The following is a 19,324-nucleotide window of genomic DNA, read 5'->3' as shown; positions in this document are numbered from 1 at the left end:
CTTGGCTGAGACTATTTCAGACTTATTCAAATTTTTCACCTTTTTGGTGAGTGTTTCTGGGGATAGGCCATCAATGAATATTCTGAGCAAGCCCATGACTCTGAGCCACCAGGACTATACTTATCCCATCTCAAATGCATTAGTTCTGGTGATGCAACCTCCTATATAGGCCTTCTGACATGGTTTTCCTTGTCCTGAATTGAGAATTTCAGACTTATATACATTTAACTGTCCAACAATTTCATATCTCACCGTTTTGGAATTTTTAGCATCACGCATCAGGTTTTCAGCTAGTCGCAAATCCTCTTGAACAGCATCTATATCCGAATATCTCAATGAGTTGAGATGATCCTGCACTTTTACACACATCCGGTCAATCATCTGTTGACAAAAACAGCATCATCATCCAGAATCAAAGAGGAAAGTTGACAAACAGCTTGACAATGAGCCTTCTTGCTTGAGAGTTTAATGTTCATGAGCAAATACCCGATACTTTTTATTGGCTAGAACGATTTGTCCATTTCAATGAAATTACAAAGACCGAATAAGGTAACCTCAGAGTACATGGGACTTTGATCAGATGGGCCAATAGGCAGAGGAGTGGCAGATGAAGTTTAATTTAAATAAATGTGAGGTGCTGTATTTTGGAAAGGCAAATCAGGACAGGAACTTGTACATTTAATGGTAATGTCCTGGGGAGTGTTACTCAACGGAGACCTAAGAGTGCTCGAAAGTAGAGTTACAGGTAGATGCATTTGGTATGCTTGCCTTTATTGAGTACAGGAGTTGGAAGGTCATGTGGCAGCTGTACAGGACATCGGTTAGGCCACTTTTGGAATATTGCGTGCAAATCTGGTCTCCTTCCTAGGGAAAGATGTTGTGAAACTTGAAAGGGTTCAGAAAAGATTTGCAAGGATGTTGCCAGGGTTGGAGGGTTTGAGTATAGGGAGAGGCTGAATAAGCTGGTGCTGTTTGCCCTGGAGCGTCGGAGGCTGAAGCATGTGGAAGGATCCTTTGGGGCCTTGGAAGGAGGTGAGTGGGGAAGTGTGGGAGCAGGTTTTGCACCTCTTTCAGGGAAAGGTGCCGAGAGTGGAGGGTGGGTTGGTGGGAAGCATGGACCAAACAAGCAAGTCATGGAGACAGCTGGGGAGACAGGACACCAACTTGTGGAATGTTTCAGAGAACATCTCTGGGACACACACACTAAACAACCCTACCGCCCTGTGGCTGAACACTTTACCTCCCCCTCACACTCTGCCAAAGACATGCAAGTCCTGGGACTCCTCCACCGTCAAACTCTAGGAGGAAGAATGCCTCACCTGCTGTCTTGGAACCCTCCAAGCACACGGGATCCATGTCTATTTCACCAGTTTCCTCATTTTCCATCACCCTACTTTATCCCAGACCCAACCTTCCAACTTGGCACCATCCTCTTGAACTGTCCTACCTGTCCATCTTCCTTCTCACCTATCCACTCCACCCTCCTCTCTGACCTATCACCATCAGCCCCACCTTCATCTACCTATCGCATTTGCAGCTACCTTCCCCCCTTCCCCACCCCCATTTATCTCTCAGCTCCTTTGGACCACTCGCTCATTCCTGATGAAAGCCTCATCCTCGAAACGTCGACTCTTCTGCTCCTCTGATGCTGCCTGACCTGCTGTGCTTTTCCAGCACCACACTTTTCGACTCTGATGTCAAACATCTGCAGTCCTCAATTTCTCCTCATTTATTTTCACTCTTTCATTGTAACTGGCTCGGAAATGGGTGGGTAAAATAAACATCAGACCCATCTTTAAAATTTGTAATCAGGTTTGAACTTCATTCACTTCCCACTACCACCTCCAACACCTCTGCTGGTTATCTACTTATTATAGTCACAGTATTTGGTTAATGGTAAGCCCCCAGGATGTTGATAATGGGGACCAGGTACCTGCATGGCATGAATGTTATTTTTATCCAATGAAGTTAGTTTGTGCCTTCTAATGTTTTTCTTTTAAGATAAACATTTTAAAAACCTGGTCCTGCTGTTTCATTATTTTACATAATATAGTCAGAGTTAAACAGCATGGAGACAGGCCCTTTGAACCAAACTGGTCCATTCCGATCAAAATGTCCATCCACACTAACCCGTTGCCCTGCACTTGGATAGGAAAGGATTAGAAGGATATGGACCATGTGTTTGTCCAAATGCCTTTTAAATGTTGTTAATATACCCTCCTCAACCACTTCTGCTTGCAGCTCATTCCATATGCGTACCACCCTCTGTGTAAAAAGGTTCCCCCTCAGGTTCCCTTTTATTCTTTCCCTCTAACTTTAAATGGATGCCTTCTCGTCCTCGAATCCTCAGCCCTGGGAACAAGAGTGAGTGCACTTATTCCTTTATTTTGTTTACATTTAAATTTTTACCAATTATCTCTTCACTAACCTGTTTAACTCTGCAGAAAAAAAGTCTTATACAAAATTCTGTGGCTCATGACACTCAGTTTTAAATCTCAGATCCCTCAATCACTGACTTCAGTTTATCTCTGTAATGTTTCACAGCGTTATATCTTAATGAGTCCTAGCTTGTCCAACCTCTCACTAGTACTCAGACCATTGGTTCTTTACGTAGATGACCCATACATGTGAGATCAAGCTGTATGCCAATGATACCAAAACCATCAATCCGTCACCTCCACCATGTAGTTTGATGGGTTAATCACTGATATAAATTGTGAAAAGCCTTCCACCCAGTACAACCTACACATAATCCTGACAGTGCTCAACAGAACCCACTGCATTTATACTGTTAATGACTTTGATGAGTCAGCTCTGTTCTGCTTTTGTTTAAGATCCATCTTTAGCTTGGTCTCTAATTAATCAACCAGATGACAGCTGCGCTCAGTAGACAGCTTCCTTATTTACACCTGAAAGAAACTTTAGATTTGGAATTTAGTGGTAAATGCTTAATGTAACCAACACCTGGTTTTTAAATATAGTTAATTCTTAAGAGAAATTATCTGTTAAATTCTCCCACAATTACTAAACTCACAAATCTTCCATTCTGTGCAATTGTTGAAATCTTGTTTAACTACTAATGGAATGCTAAAATTATATTTGTTCCACTGTCAAATCCATTTGCTTTTATCTTCTAGTTTATATCCCAACCTTTCCTCATTTATTCCTTCATTTTGTTCACATTTAAATTTTTACCAATTATCTCTTCATTAACCAGTTTAACTCTGCAGAAAAAAAATCTTATACAAAACTCTGTGGCTCATGACACTCAAGTTTTAAATCTCAGATCCCTCAATCACTGACTTCTGTTCATGTCTGTAATGTTTCACAGCGTTATATCTTAGTTTGTACCCTCTGCCCCTCTAACTGTTGTCTTTAGTCACTAAACTGCTGAAATCAAACCATGTATCTAAAGCTCAAGCTCATAATTTCTTTCCTTCTTCCTCAAAATGTCTTGAATCCTGACGTGTATCCACCATTCCTCCTGCAATGTACCTTGGTACATTATTGCATATGTAAAAATGATTCCGCAATTTAAAAATGTTACGAAAGAACAAGATAACAAAATTCCATCAGCAAGTGAATCTGCACAGTCCATCACAATGGCATATCCGTTTTCTCAAACTAGAGTTCCACATTTTGTTATTCAGGCACAGGGTTTTGTAAGATAATGGATTTGAAGTTGTGTTTAAAGATGAATCAATGAGGGAAGGACAATTATACATTAATGATAACAGCAAATATTATGCAGTTAATATTACTTTGGAACATCAAAAAAAAGCAGGCAATAATGGGTAAGGGGGCTGGTTGCGTCAATTGGCCACATGGCTCACATGATTCAGAATAGCACTAGCGTGGATTTATTTCTCTCAGGGCCATGGCTGGGGTTTCACGAGACCTGCCTCATTGCCCTACCTCAGTTTGGAAGGCTACGTAAGCTGCATGGGAAAGAGACGCAGGATGAAACAACAATGAGACAAGGAGCTGCTTTCAACAGAGCACACACAAATGAAATAAATAGTAGGCACTGTACACCAACTTTAATGGGCTGCAAGCGTGCATGTTTTAAACTCAAGAACTGGGTCAAAACAATACTTTTAAGCTAATCTGAGTTTGATATACAAGTGTAGCAAGCTGACAACAAGGTTCGTTCATCTAACAAATGAACAAAGGATATATTCAAATATGCTTGCTGACTCAAAATGATTTACTGGCTGCAGTGATGAGTGATTGCATCTTCACCTGCTGTGTAGTGCTGGTCACGATACCCTGCTGCAACCTGTAGGCCTGTTCTTGCAGATACTTCCTGGTCTCGTGGTTTCGCAACAGATAGTTCTCAATCTAGGATAAAGACAAAATTTTAAGAGAACTCTTCTCATCACCATTGCTGATTGTACAAAAGAAGCATTTGAACATTCTAAGAAAAAAATTCTGCGATTTAGAAAAGATTGCAAATCTCCTGTGCAAGCAGAATAACGAACATGTCTGTACGAGGAAATGAGTTCTTTAAATACCAAGCTACCCTGCTAAACATCAAGGATTTAGAGCACAAGAACAATTCATTATCATCTAAAAGAGCATGCGAAATTTATAGGAAGGACAAACAGCTCTGTGAAACAGAGCTACTCAACAATGATGTTCAATGACATTCCAGGGACTAAACAGTGAAATACTAGGACTACATTAGTTGTACTGTTTGCTTAGCCAAATGATCCATAACTATTTCAGGTGGAAATAATGACTGCCATAAAACCAACCTTCTGGTTTCTCTTGGGATCAATTTGGTGATATGCTACTGGTCAGGGCTAGTTCAAGTCAGAGAAACACCTTTTGTCTTTGCCAAGAGGAGACAGAAAAGCAAACTGTTACTTCTCAAATTACTTCATAAAACTTGCTTTGAACTCCAGTGAAGACTTGCTGTGCATACAAAGATATAAATCTTATTTCAGTAGAGTGAACAGTGCTCTCATGATTATCAAAGTTTCCATGTTACATTCACATATGTAGACATTTAACAATCAATACCATTTTTAAGATTCAAAGTAGACCACATTCATTAGGCCTCTGAAAAAAAGTTACTTTCCAGATACTGTAATATTATCTTTTACTTGCAAGTGTGATTGAGAGAGCCCATTAAACAGTACAAAAGGGGCGGAGAGACTCCATTAAACAATGCTAGAGGTTAAACTGCAGACACTGCAACGGCATCAGGGAAAATAAATTGGATATTTTCTTGCAGGAAGCAGTGACACCCCTTAAGATAGGGTCTTTTCATTCAGTCAGTAATCAGGGACAGGAGGGTAGGACAGTGAGAGAGAGATAGTTAAGGCAATCAGAATACTCAAAAGATACAATCCAGTGGGAAAAATGAAGGGATGCACCATCCATGGCTAACCAAGAAAGTTAACATGGCAAAGAAAAATATTTAGTTCCACAATGATGTGCGACAGATCAGAAGATTGGGCAGACTATACAGAACAGCAAAGAATGACAAGATGAATAATGAGGGAAAAGTTAAAGTATGAATGAAAGTTAGTTAGATAATTAAAACATATTATAGTTTCCGCAGGTATTTAAAATGATGAGAATAAGTAAAGTGAATGTTGGTCCTTTGGGAGTAATAATGGTGTTATTAAAATTTAAAATAGAGGGAATGACAAATGAACACATATTGCGAGGTTGCCTTCACTGTAGAGGATCAACAAAGGGGAAAGTGAGGACTGCAGATGCTGGAGATCAGAGCTTAAAAATGTGATGCTGGAAAAGCGCAGCAGGTCAGGCAGCATCAAAGGAGAAGGAGAATTGACGTTTCACTTATTCACTGTAGAGGATGCAAGTTACACCCTAGGAATAACTGTGAAACAGAATACAAGAGGGAGAGAGGAAATTAGAAAAAGTGCATTCAGAAGGGACTGAGAAAATTATTGAACTAAAATCTGACTGGACCCCTATTCCTCATGGACTTCAACTTAGGTTATTTAAAGAAGTGGCTGCTGAGATAGTAGATGTTCTGAAGAACAGCCTTACTACGTTCAAAATGTTAACTCTGTTTCTTTCTCCACAGATGTGCCAGACCTGCTGAGCTTCTCCAGCATTTTCTGTGTTTGCTTCAGTTTTCCACCATCTCCAGCATTTTGCTTTTATTGATGATAGATGCAAGGGTTTTAATTTTCTAAAAGTCTCTAGATTCTGGAAAGGTCCCATCAGATTGGAAAATGGTAAATGTAGTTCCTTTATTCAAGGAAGAATGGAGATAAAAATGAGAAACTACTGACCAGTTTGCCTTACATCTGTCACAAATTCCCCAATATTAGAGATTAACACAATCAAAGTCCTTAGAGGAAGTTAAAAGTAACAGAGATGAAGGATAATTGGTGAATGTGCTGTACGAGGATTTCCAGAAGCATTTGACAAAGTACTGTACCACATTAATGATTACTTTGCAAAACAACAACTCATGGGAGTGATTGGCTATTAAGAAGAACAGTGTGGGCAAAAATGGATCATTTTTGGGTTGGCAGGAGGTAATGAGTGGTGTACCACAAGGATCATGGTCGAGACCTCAAGAATTCAATATCCACATAAAGAGATGGAGAGATGGAGTTTGTGGTTACTAAATTTGCTGGTGATACAGAGAAAGTAAGGGAAGTAAATCTGATCAGTTCTGAAGTCATACTGGAATTGAAATGTTAACTCTATTTCTCTCTCCACAAATACTGAGACAACTGCTGGGCTCCTGGAGCATTTTCTGTGTTTATTTCAGAGTTCCAGCATCCACAGTATTTTGCTTTGATTGTATAGGAAATTTAGTTGGAAAGAGGATATGAGGAGTCTGTATGACGATAGCCTGGGTGAGTGGGCAAAAATGTGGCAGATGGAGTATAATATGGGAAAATGAGAACTTTCACAGGAAGAATAATAAAGTAGCATATTATTTAAATGGAAAGAGACTGCAGAACTCTTAAGTATTTAAAGGATCCGGGTGTTCTGGTACACAGATCACAAAAGGTTAGTATACAGGTATATCAAGCAATTAGCAAAGCAAATGGAATGTTGTAGTTTATTGTAAGGGGAATGAAATATAAAATTAGGAATGTTACAGTTGTACAGAACATTGGCGAGGCCATATCTGGAGATTTATATTTAAAAAATGATATACTAGAAGTAGTTCAGATAAGGTTCATTTGATTGGTATCTGGGATGAAGGGTCAGTAGATGAGGAAAGGTTGAACAGGCCCATGGAGTTTAGAAGAGTGCACGATGATGATCTTATAGAAACATACAAGGTCCTGAAGAGACTTGACAGGGTGGATGCTGAAAGGATGTCCCCTTTGTTGGGGATACTAGAACTAGAGGATACCATTTCAAAAATCAGGACAGTGATGAAGAAGAACTTTTTTCCCCCCAAGGTTCATGCATCTTCGGAACTGTCTTATCCAGACAGTGGTGGTGGTGATGCCATTGAATAGTTTTAAGGCAGAGGTAAATTCTTGACTAACAGGGTCAAAGGTTATTAGAGGCTGGTAGGAGTTGAAGTGGAGGCAATAATCAGATCAGCCATGATCTTACTGAATGGTGGAGAAGGTCAGAAGGGTCAAAGGGCCCATTCGAAGTTTTAATTCAATGGGTTGTACTGTAAAGCTGGCTTATGAAGAATAAATATAGCTGCTGCTCTGAAGTTATACTTCAGACCTTAGAAAGAGTAGCAAGAGTAACTGATAAAGTCTGTATGATCAAACAAAGGACACATTTGTGAAATACATGTGGTCAGAATGAGAACTAAGAAAACGAGATGGACTTGGATGTGGAGATTAAATTGCACCAAAACCACAAAGGAAACCATTATCCAAGGTGAAAGGTATTAAAACATTTTCCAGACCTGTCACATGATGGCAATTACTGCAGCACAAGTTCTCAAATTACTTCTTAAATAAATAAATTTAAATAACTGAGCAGCACATCTCAAGAGTAGCAGCTTAATCAGATATCAATAGACACATCAAATGAAATCTAGTGGCAGCAAAATGACTACTGTTTGGTTGTAGAATAGCTGGGAGCCCTCCATTGCCTTTCCATGAGGATCAATGACATTTCAAGACAGTACAAACTTAACTGGACAGTGTTATATTTAATTTAGTGGGAAGTTCAGTCAGGCAGAAATCCTGCTGCCTAGAGTTGGTAGCTGATCAGAGGCAGCCAAACTGCATAGTGCAGGAGATAGACAGGAGGAGAGATATCCAGTTTGGGAGGGGAAAGGACAGGAGGGAGAGAGAGAGAGAGAGAGAGAGAGAATGAGTGAGTAAGAGTGAATAAGTGAGAGAGAGAAAGAAGAAATATAAAGAAACACTCAAGAAACACCTTATAAGGGAATGAGAGTAGAGAGCAAGTAAGTTCCTGGAGTCAGGACCCAAGGACATGGCAGCAGTGTCACAAAGAGTTTAATTGTCTCATGTAGATAATTACTACCAACTAATACATTTTCACATTACATCTCCTACTTGCCACACCATCAACTTGACAGAATGCTCATTGCACCAAAGCCATCAATCATTTGCAAGTACAATCCAGGACTTGGAGTGCATGTCTAATATTTTAGAAGCTCCAGATTACCTTTTATACTTGCCTCTGCTGCAAGCCTCACACCTAATTCTTGCTGCCTCCAAGTAACTCCAGTTATGACTGCCACAAAACCCAACAACAATCATGAACATCTCCCCTTTCTTTTATAGGGCAAGATGTCATACAAAAGAACTGACAGAGGAGAACCAGTACAGGACACCTCCTTAGCCTCAGGATAGAAAGGGAGAAAGAAATATTTGTATTTAGTTAAATCTTTTTCATGATGATTAGATACCTTAAAGCTCTTTACAGCCAATGAAATGCAGTCACTGTTGTAATTAGAGAATTGTTTAAGCGCAGGAGGAGAATATTATTTGATCCATTGTGTCTATTCAAGATGTTTGAATGAATATCAATGTCTCATTCTCCTGCCTTATCCTTCTAGCCCTGCATATTGTTTCTTTTCAAATAACAGATGGATTTCCTTTTGAATCCCACAAATTAATTTGCCTCCAGCAGATTTTCATACATTGTATTTCTCATAACTCAATCACTTGTTGTGTCAAGAGGATTCCCTCCCCCATATCATCTGTTTCTGTCAGCAGCTTCTTTACATCTACACTCTCATTCTCTATTGTTTCAGAGGAAAGTATTTCTTCCTATCTAATGCCTCCAGATTCTCCACAAATTTGAATACCACTATCAGATTTCCTCTCAGCCTACTTTTCTCTAATGAAAATAATCCTCACTTCACCAGTCCAGTTATCCAATTGAAATTGCTAATCCTTGCAACCATTTTTATAAATTGTTTCGGCGCCCTCTCAAATGCTCTCAGTCTTCCTCATGCAATGTTTAGACTTTGATGCCAAGCCCCAAATGTGCCCTAACTAGTGTCTTTTGCAAGTTTAACTCAACCTCTTGCTCTTGTACTCCATACACAAACTATTAAAAATCCAGGATACTGAATATTTTATTAACCAGTCCCTCTAATGACTAATGTACTTAAATACCAAATCTCCCCTACTTTTAGAATCATACCTTTTATGTTATTTTGTCATTCCATGTTCCTCCTACCAAATGAATCTCCTCTCAGTTCTCTGAAACGGACTTCAGCTGAGACCTTGCTGTCAATTCTACCAACTTGTCCATGTCCTTATGAAATTCCACATTACATATATTTCAAATTTACAACACACCCACAAACTTTGGAATTATGCCCTGAGCACTAGCCCTAGGCCACAAAAATATCCACTGAAAAGGTCCTAATACTGACCCCTGGAGAACTCCACTACAGATAGCTAATGACACTGTGGTTAATGAAATCTCATTAAATCTCACAAGGTAATGCAAATCTTCCTTTTTGCTGAACTGGCCTTGAAATTCCCTCTGAAGAGAAGTTTGTTTTGTCCCAACTATTCCCCATCTGTGTGATCACTCTATTACTTTCTTTTTTGACTTCACACTATCCTAGTTCTCACGCATAGCACAACTCCACTGACAGCTAGCTTCACCAAACCTGGATTTTTCTGATCTACAATTTGGCTTGTTGCAGGGAGCAAATACTAATTATAGGTTTTCTTTACGCTCAGCTGTATAGAACTTACAGTGGTACACAGTTTCTTCTAATTCCCCACAGCACTCAGGACCTTTCCGGAACTTTAACTGTAACAGTTAGTTATCTGAAAGTCCTGCAGCTGAAATCCATCAACACAGAGCCATCCAAATGCTCTTGACTTCTGATCAAATCCCAGTACAGAGCCTGCATAGCTCAGCAGCCTTCCCAGAATGGCTAAAAGGCTGCACTGCTTAGAGTGGAGTCAATATCTCTCTACTTTTCATGTACTCGCTGACATTCCCAAATCTTTATAATTTTGACCTCCTCTTTAATAACACTGAACTCTCCCCACTGAAAATCCTGTAACAAACTCCATCTCTATTGTCAGGCAGATTAAAGGAGCCACCTTGCAGCTCTTGGGACTGAGTATGCTCTGAACGTTCCAATTCACAGACTGCTAGCTTCGACAGTGTAGCTAGGCACAACAGCAAGTGCACTTAGAACACAGAAAAACATAGATGTTGTGCTGAGGATTAATCCTAATGTAAAATAACTTAACCTACACAGCCCTCTATTCACTGCTATCCAGGTGTATGTCCAGCAATTGTTTAAACATCCCTAATGACTCTGCTTCCACCACCACCACTGGCAATGCATTCCAAGCATTCACATTCACAACTCTCTGAGTAAAGAACCTACCTCTGATGGCCCCTCTATAGCTTTCTCCTAATATGACCCCTTGTGCCAGTCAATCCTGCCCTGAGGAAAAGTTTCTGGCTATTGACTCTATCAATTCCTCTCATTACCTTGTGTACTTCGATCAGGTCTCCTCTCTTCCTCCTTCTCTCCAGAGAGAAAAGTCTGAGCTTAGTCAATCTCTCTTCATAAGGCAAGTCCTCCAATCCAGGCAGCATCTTGGTAAACTTTCTTTGCACCCTCTCCAAAACCTCTGTATCTTTCCTATAGTAGGGCGACCAGAACTGGACACTTCATCGCATTATTAATTTAGCTCTGAACTATTATCTCTAACAGTTTCTCCATCATTGAAGTTAAACTGACAGGCCTGTAGGGAATGTCGTAGTTGATGTGTGCACAGCAAAGTTGCACAAAAAAAAAACAATATGATAATGACCAGATAATCTACTTTGTGTTGTTAACCAACTGACATATATTGGCCAGGACACCAGGAATACTTCTTCTTCTTCAAAAATAGCGCTATAGGAATGCCAACTTAAAAAAGGGTGTGAATAAATTAGAATCAAAGTCTGGCAGAAAAATAATAGCATAACAATGGTCTCTGTTCAAAGAAGAGATGGTTTGTAAACAGTTTAAGAAAAGCCCTTCCAAAGGGAAAGATAGGGCAAACAAATCCAGAGCTCCCTGAATGATAAACTAGATAGAAATTAAGAAAATAAAGGTAAAAGAAGTGTTTAAGGATAAGATTAAGATTTACAGATAAGTTAAGAACATTTGCATGGGGATCAGAAGAGAGGTTCTTGCTTTTCACACAGCAAGTTGCGATGATAACTATTTGAATGAGAAGAAACTGCAGGGCAACGATAAAAGTCAGGGTAATAGTTCCATCTGGATAGTTCTCGAAAACATCAGCACATACACCATGGGCTGAATGGCTGCTGAAACACCACAACAAACAGAGGCAAAGGAAGAGAAGATTCCCTCCTAAAATAGGAGCAATCATTCTTTGCTTAAAAATGAAAGTTACTATAGCGATAAAAAAATTCTTATAATCACTTACACCCAATAACATAATGCTTATAAAACGGACAGTAAGTTTCCAATCATTTTGTGTTTTATAACACAAATCAAAGCTTCACCAATAACTACTTCCAAGTATCTGTACTTTGCATCAAAAGGATGGTGCTTTATACCTCTGATAGACCAACAGGTCAGTTAGTAGAATAGACAAAACAGTAAATCTATCAAAATTTAGAAGATTTCAGCAAAATAAAATGGAATAACACATTTCTATCAACCTAGCTATATTGCAAATGATAGCATTAGTACTTACACAATCTAATCTCGTTAATCCACTTTGAATAACCTTGAATTACCACACAGAGCTTCTTCCCTTGTTTAAAAAACATGCTGTGCTGGGTTTATTTCTATTATTTCTGGTTAAACTGAACATTTAAGTGCAAAAAACTGAATTGAAAGAATACAAGTAGACCTGCATAAATTTCTATCCCCAAGGACAGCCTCTTTATAAATTAGGGAAATTAAAAGCAACACAAACAGTACATAAACAGACCCTTTGGTCCAACTCATCCACGGTGTATCATTTCAGAAGAACAGTTTCTGATCCTCCCTTTAACAAATCCCATCAAAGGTAAAACACTCTTTCTATATCTAAGTATCACTTTGCTTTGTAAGCAAAACACTTCATGGTGGCCTCTATACTACAATCACATAATAGTTTCTCATTTGTTAAACTGCCAATTTCACATGAAAGCTATCTTCACTTACGGAATCTTGCAAACTGCTGTTTTTGTTGCATTAATTTCAAATGCTTTTATGGGTAATATTGTGATCCACAAAACACTATGTTGACTTACAAAGATCATCGAATTAAATGCTTAGTCAGGCTAAGTCGTTTGAAATACACAATACAATGATGGGAGAGATGGTCTACCTTTTGCAGTGCTTCCTCGGTTTTTTCTGGATTGGCCTTCAATGCCTGGGAGGCATCATTGACAGGAACAGGCATAAACCTTAAAGTGTAGTTCCTGTGAATGAGAGGTACAGAGTTAAAAATCAATCTTTATATGGGCACAATATGTACTTGTTGCTGATCTTAATGATCAATGTGGTTAAGTTCAGATGAGTATGTGCAGAGCCAAGCAGCAAGCCTCTCCTAAAATGGTAGCACACGTACCATTGTCAGAGGTTATTTATTCCTGCTCCAAACCAGGAGTTGGAGGCAGCGCTGCATTGTTAAATTTACAGTCTTTTGGATGAAATATTTTACATAAGTGTTGACCGATCTAAGAGGATATACATGATCCCATCACGTTTTAGGAGAGATGTCATGCATGCCCTGGCCAACATTTAATCCTCACTAAATTATTTAGGCAATGTTCTGAAGACATCATACTGGTCTCAGAGCATTTAAGTCGGTTTCTCTCTCCAATTGTTGCCAAACGTGCAGAATTTCTCCAGCACTTTGCTTTATTTCAGATGTCCCGCATTCACAGCATTTTGGTTTTAGCTTACCTGTTCATTCATCCAACTGTTGCTTATGAGTCGAGAGTGCGGTGCTGGAAAAGCACAGCAAGTCAGGCAGCATCCGGGGAGCAGGAGAATTAACATTTTGGGCATAAGCCCTTCATCAGGAATGAGGCCTCTTTACTGATGAAGGGCTTATGCCCAAAACGTGATTCTCCTGCTCCTCAGTTGCTGCCTGACTTGCTGTGCTTTTCCAGCACCACACTCTTGACTCTGATCTCCAGCATCTGCAGTCCTCACTTTCTCCTAATTGTTGCTTATGAGTCTCTTTGAAAACTAACTGTTGCATTTGCCTACACAATAGTGTTAAAAGGTAACTTGTAAATTGTAAAGTGTTTTAGGAGGAGGTCTTGTGGCGCAGTGGAGAGCATTTCTGACACTAAGTTAGAAATGGCTGATTGAAGTTCCAATCCAGGATTTGATAGCTAAAGGAGATGCAGGTTAAAGATCAAATTGCAAGTCCCTCCAACATACAGTAAGCACTTACAGAAGTAAGGCAGGCATTTAGAGTGGGGGGTGGTGTTCCTGGTCAGCCAGGTTTGGAAAGAAATTGAAGCTCGTATCATCACTACCCACAGCTAGCACCTTAAGAGATCTACAACACAGAAAAAGACCATTCAGCCCATCCGGTATGTGCTGGTCAAAAACTACCATCTAATTCCCATTTTCCAACAGTTAGCCCATCACTTGCATATCTCGGCATCGCAGCTGTGCATCTAAACACTTCTTAAATATTATGTGGATTTCTGCCTCTACCACCCTTACAAGGCCATGAGATCCAGATCTTCATCATCCTCTGGGCAAAAACATTTTTCTGCAGTGTCTATGCCTCTCTATTATATCCCTCCTTAGTCTCCTCTGCTCTAAGGAAGACAACCCAGTCTATCTAATTTCACTTCATAACCAAAGCTCTCCATCCCCAGGCAACATTCCTGTAAAATTCCTCTGCACTTTCTTCAGTGCGATCACATCCCTACTATAATGTGGATTCCAGAACCGCCCACAATGCTTTAGTTGTGGCCTAACCAATCTTTTACACAGTTCCATAACCTCCCTGTGCAAGTATCCTATATAACTTTGCAACTATGTTATCTACCTATCCCATTACCTTAAGGGACCAGTGGACATGCACATCAATATCCCTCTGATCCTCAGTACTTCCCAGGGTCTTACCATTCATCATGTATTGATTTGATTTGACTTATTGCCACACGTACCAGGATAGTGAAAAACATTGTTTTGCATGCTGACCAGACAAACCACACCGTATGTAAGTATGTCTTTGCCAAGTTTGTCCTACCCAATGCATCATGTCACATTTATCTAGATTAAATTCTATTTGCCACTGATCAACCAACCTATATTCTCCTCACTATTTATCATCCCAACAATTTTTGGACTATCTACAAACTTACTGATCAACCCTTCTGTTTCAGGTCTAACTCATTTGTATCCAAAAACAGCAAGAGTCCAACACTGATCTCTGTAAAACCTCACTGTGGACATAGACTTGCAGTCACAAAAACATCTTTCAACTATCACCCTCTGCTTTCTGCCACTCAGCCAATTGTGACTCCAAATGCCAATTTCCTTGAATCCAATGGGCTTTTACCTTCACTATCAGACTCCTATGTGGGACCTTACGAAAAGCCTTGAAGTCCATGTAGATTGTCGAATGCACTGCCCTCATCTACACACCTGGTTACCTCTTCAGAAATTCAATGGGATGTTGTCATTATTGGCCAGATAGCATTTTTGCTCATATTTCCCACTCTAGTTGCCCTTGAGAAGGTGGTGGTAATCTGATTTCTTAAACTGCTTTAAGCTATTTGGAGCAAATAGACCCAAAAATACTGTGACAGAGGAGGTTCCAGGATTCTGTCCAGCAACATTGAAGGAACAGTATTTCGAAGTCAGGACGATGCTATTCTATCTACATGCTGCCTTTGTCCTTATAATTAGTAGGTGCGGGTTTGGAAATTACTCTTCAAGGAGCCTTGCAGAATTTCTGCAGAGCATCTTGATGAAGGTCTCTACTACTACTGAGCATTACTATTTGACAGAGTGGAAGTTGGTGATATGGTGCCAATCAAGTGGGCTGCTTTGTTCTCAATGGTGTCAAGCTTCTTGAGTACTGTTGGAACTGCACTCATCCATGCAAATGAGGAGTATTCCATCACACTCCTGACTTGCGGCTTGCAGATGGTGGTAGATCTTTGGAGAGTCAGCAGCTAAGATACTCATTACAGGACTCTTAGCTTGCAATGACTCCTGTAGGCACAGAATTTACGTGGCTACTCCAGTACAGTTTCTAGTCAATGGTAACTTGCAAGCAACTCTAATCATTTTTTACTTCACAGACCTCCAAGGCCCATGCACAGCAGCAGCTTCTCAAATCACAACTCAATGCACTGAATGGCACTGCCATGCTATTTGGAGTATGTGAAACATCCAAGTGGGCTGTGCAGTTAGAGGGAACTTTGACCCCTGGATATTGATAGATGGGCATTCAGAAATGGTAATGTCATTGAATGTCATGGGGTGATGGTTAGATTCTCTCTTGTTGGAGACAGCGATTGCCTGACATTTCTTTAGCACAAATATTACTTGTCACCGCAAACTATTTCTAGGTTTTGCTACATTTGGCCATGGACTGTTTCAATATTTGAGGAGTCATGAGTAGCATTGAATATCTCTGCTTCTGACTTTATAGAGGGAGGGTCATTGATGAAGCAGCTGAAGATTACTGGGCCAAGAACATCGCCTTGACAAACTCCTGTAGAGAGATCCAAGAGCTTAGATGGCTGGCCAACAAGCCTAACGGTCTTCCTTTATGCCAGGTATAATTCCAACCAATGGAGAATTCAGCCCTTAATTCCCAATGATTCTAATTCTGCTATTTAATGTTTGGTCAAATGTGGCCTTGATGTCAATGGCAGTCACTCTCACCTTACCCTCTAGAGTCCAGCTGCTTTATCCAAGGCAGTAATGCGGTAAGGAGTTGAGTGGACGAGGCAGAATTTGAACTGAGGGCCAAGTGATCAGGTTATTATCAAAGACTCCCTACAGTGTGGAAACAGGTCATTCGGCCCATCGAGTTCACACCAACCCTCCAAGGAGCCTCCCAACCAGACACACCCCCTACCCTATCCCTGTAACCTTGCATCTTTGATGGCTAATTCACTATCCTGCACACCCCTGGACACTATGGGCAATTTATCTGCCAACCTACCTAACTCTCACATCTTTGGACTGAAGCATCTGGAGAAACCCCACACAGACAAAGAGAACCTGCAAAGAGTGAACTGATACAGCAGTAATTAGCTGGGTTGCATTTGTTCTACTTTGTGTGTGCAGGACATACCCTGTACATCGCTGGGTGCCAGTGTTGCAGCTGTACTGGAACAACTTGGCTAACAGTCCATCAAGCTCTGGAGCATAGGTCTTCAGTACTATTTCTGGAATGTCTTCAGGGCCCATAGCCTTTGCAGTAGCCAGTACCTACAGCCCTTTCTTATTATCAGGTTGAATAAGTCAAATTGGCTGATTGGAGAAGATAGGGATGGATCATCCACTTGGCACTTCTGGCTGAAGATTGGAGTGAATGCTTAAATCTTACCCATTGCATTGGACTCCCCCATCATTGAGGGTGGGGATATTTGTGGCATATGTTCCTCCAGTGACTTGTTTAATTGCCAATCTTTTACAACTGGATGAGAACTGAACACGGCTGTGGTATTGGTTAATTGTGTCACTTGCTGCTTATGCTGATTGACACACAAGTAGTCCTGTTTTGTATCTTCACCAAGTTGACATGTCATTTTTAGATATGCCTGGTGCTACTCCTGGCCTGCCCTCCTGCACTCTTCACTGGACCAGGGTTGATCTCCTGGCTTGATCACTGTGGTACAGAGTGGGATAGCTATATAATGAGGTTGCGGAGCAATTGTGAATATAATTCGGCTGGTGCTGATAGTCCGCAGTGCCTCATGGATGATGCGTTTTGATTTACTAGATGATTCATCCCATTTAGCATGGTGGTAGCACTAAACAAAACGATGGAGGGTATCCTCAATGTGAAGTCAGGACATTTTTCCATGAAAATTGTACGGTGGATCACTGTTATTGAACAGACAAGTCTGTGGCAAGCAGGTTGGGAGGATGAGGTCAAGTATGTTTTTCTCTGTTGTTGGACCAAGGCTGTTTTGAGATCTTTAGCTGAGTGGCCATTCTAGAAATCAAACTGCACATAGGTAAGCAAGTATTGCTTGAAATGTTGTTCATGGCACCTTCCATTACTTTACGGATGAATCACAGCTTGCTGATGTATAAGTAATGAGGTGGGTTGGCTTCATCCAGCTTTCTATACAGAACAATTTACCACATTGTCAGGCAGTTGGTCGAGATGTATTAGAATACCTTGGCTGAGGAAGGGTAGCTCTATAGCAGAAGGCTTCAATGCCACAACTGAGTTTTGTCACGGTCCACAGCCTTTTCAATATCTAGAACCTTTAGCTGTGGAGTGAATCAAACTGTCCATAAGCAATATTGTGAAAACTCAGGAAAGAGGGTAAAAAGGATCATCCAGATTGCATCTCTGGCTGAAAATGCTTCAGCCTTGTCTTCTGTATTTACATGTTGGGTCCTGCTATTGTTGAAGGTGGGAACACACACGCAGCTACACCCTCTTATGGGTTGCTTTATTGTCTAATATCATTCATAATTGGCTGTGGCAGGAACAGAGGTTTGATCTTCTGAGTCACCATGTTGAGACCGTTTGCTTTTTTAAAGATATGCCTGATGCTGTTCCTGGAATGCTCTCGTACTCTCCAGGGTTGATATCCTAATGACCTGGTTATGATAGAGGGAGGGACATGCCAGGCCATTACAGAACGTTGTTAAATAAATTCTTCTGATGCTGATGCCCTAAAGTACCACATGGACACCTAGCTTGAATGGTTAGATTTTTCCCTAAATTTATTTCACTTAAAGTGACAGTGCTACACAACCCAATGGAGAAACATCAAAGTTTCTTCCCAGTAGTGTACATCATGGAGGATTGATTCATCAGCTGATTCACGTAATGGCATGAGATACAGAGTCAATTTTGTGGAATCCTCGGCCAACGTCTTGCCGATTGAAGTCCTGCTAAACACTCACTTTCTACAGTACCCTTTCAAGGACACCCAATTTCAGTGAATGTTTGAAAGTTAAATAAATCAATTAATTTGCATATTTTCACAATTATTATTCAAAGTGTTTCAGGAAATCAATATTATGCATGTTGTACAAATCTGGAAGATTGACTCAGCTATCAGAAAGTGGCAGCTTGTCAAATATTTTGACTGTCTGCAGTTAAGTGAGAGGAGACAATTCAATTTTCCTTTAAATACAAGAAAACCTTCAATTCCTGATTTACAGGAGATTTAACTTTAAATGTCAAAAATGTTCCGAGCCAGTCAATGTAGCAGAAACAAAGAATTTATTTACTGCTCAGTCTTCAATATTATAAACAACCTGCTCAAAACGGTTACGACACACATCTGGAATGGGTGGGACTTAAACATAGGGGCACTACCAGTGCTCTACAAGAGCCACTCTCCTCAGTGTTTCTTTTGTCTCTGTTGGCAATGTAAGGAACAGAGGCTCTCATCGGTATTCTTACTCAACTTGTTCAGAGATGTTATGACACCCCTCTGGAGCGGGTGGCCTTAAACTTGGGCTGCCTGCTCCAGAGGTGGGGCACTACCACTGCATCACAAGAGTTCCTCTGCTCAGTCTTACAGAATTTTCCAAACACAATCCATCTGTTACCCATTTATAGCTACAGTTAATCAATTAGCCCCAATCACTGGTTGAATTATTGCTACATTATAAAATCCCACCTTTTCAATAAAACTTTTGATGACATGCAAAAGATCTTTGAACAAAAGTACTGAAAATCAAACATTTGAGGATTGAGTCTTG

The 19,324-nt window shown here is 40.3% G+C and overlaps 1 protein-coding gene across 8 annotated transcripts in view; it reads right to left on the bottom strand.

Annotated features, from left to right (window-relative positions):
- LOC140465031 (F-actin-uncapping protein LRRC16A-like) overlaps positions 1-19,324 on the bottom strand; it is a 470,304-nt gene that overhangs the window by 122,424 nt on the left and 328,556 nt on the right. For all 8 annotated transcript variants that reach the window (XM_072560843.1, XM_072560842.1, XM_072560840.1 and 5 more), the window contains exons 23-25: positions 12,765-12,858; positions 4,243-4,341; positions 253-381 (exon numbers count right to left, since the gene is read on the bottom strand). In XM_072560843.1, the coding sequence (XP_072416944.1) occupies positions 253-381; positions 4,243-4,341; positions 12,765-12,858 (322 nt within the window). The remainder of the gene's footprint in view (positions 1-252; positions 382-4,242; positions 4,342-12,764; positions 12,859-19,324) is intronic.

The sequence above is a fragment of the Chiloscyllium punctatum genome, chromosome 41 (genome assembly GCF_047496795.1).
Source record: "Chiloscyllium punctatum isolate Juve2018m chromosome 41, sChiPun1.3, whole genome shotgun sequence".
Taxonomy (NCBI): Eukaryota; Metazoa; Chordata; class Chondrichthyes; order Orectolobiformes; family Hemiscylliidae; genus Chiloscyllium; species Chiloscyllium punctatum.
This window is presented reverse-complemented; position numbering and strand designations above follow the sequence as displayed.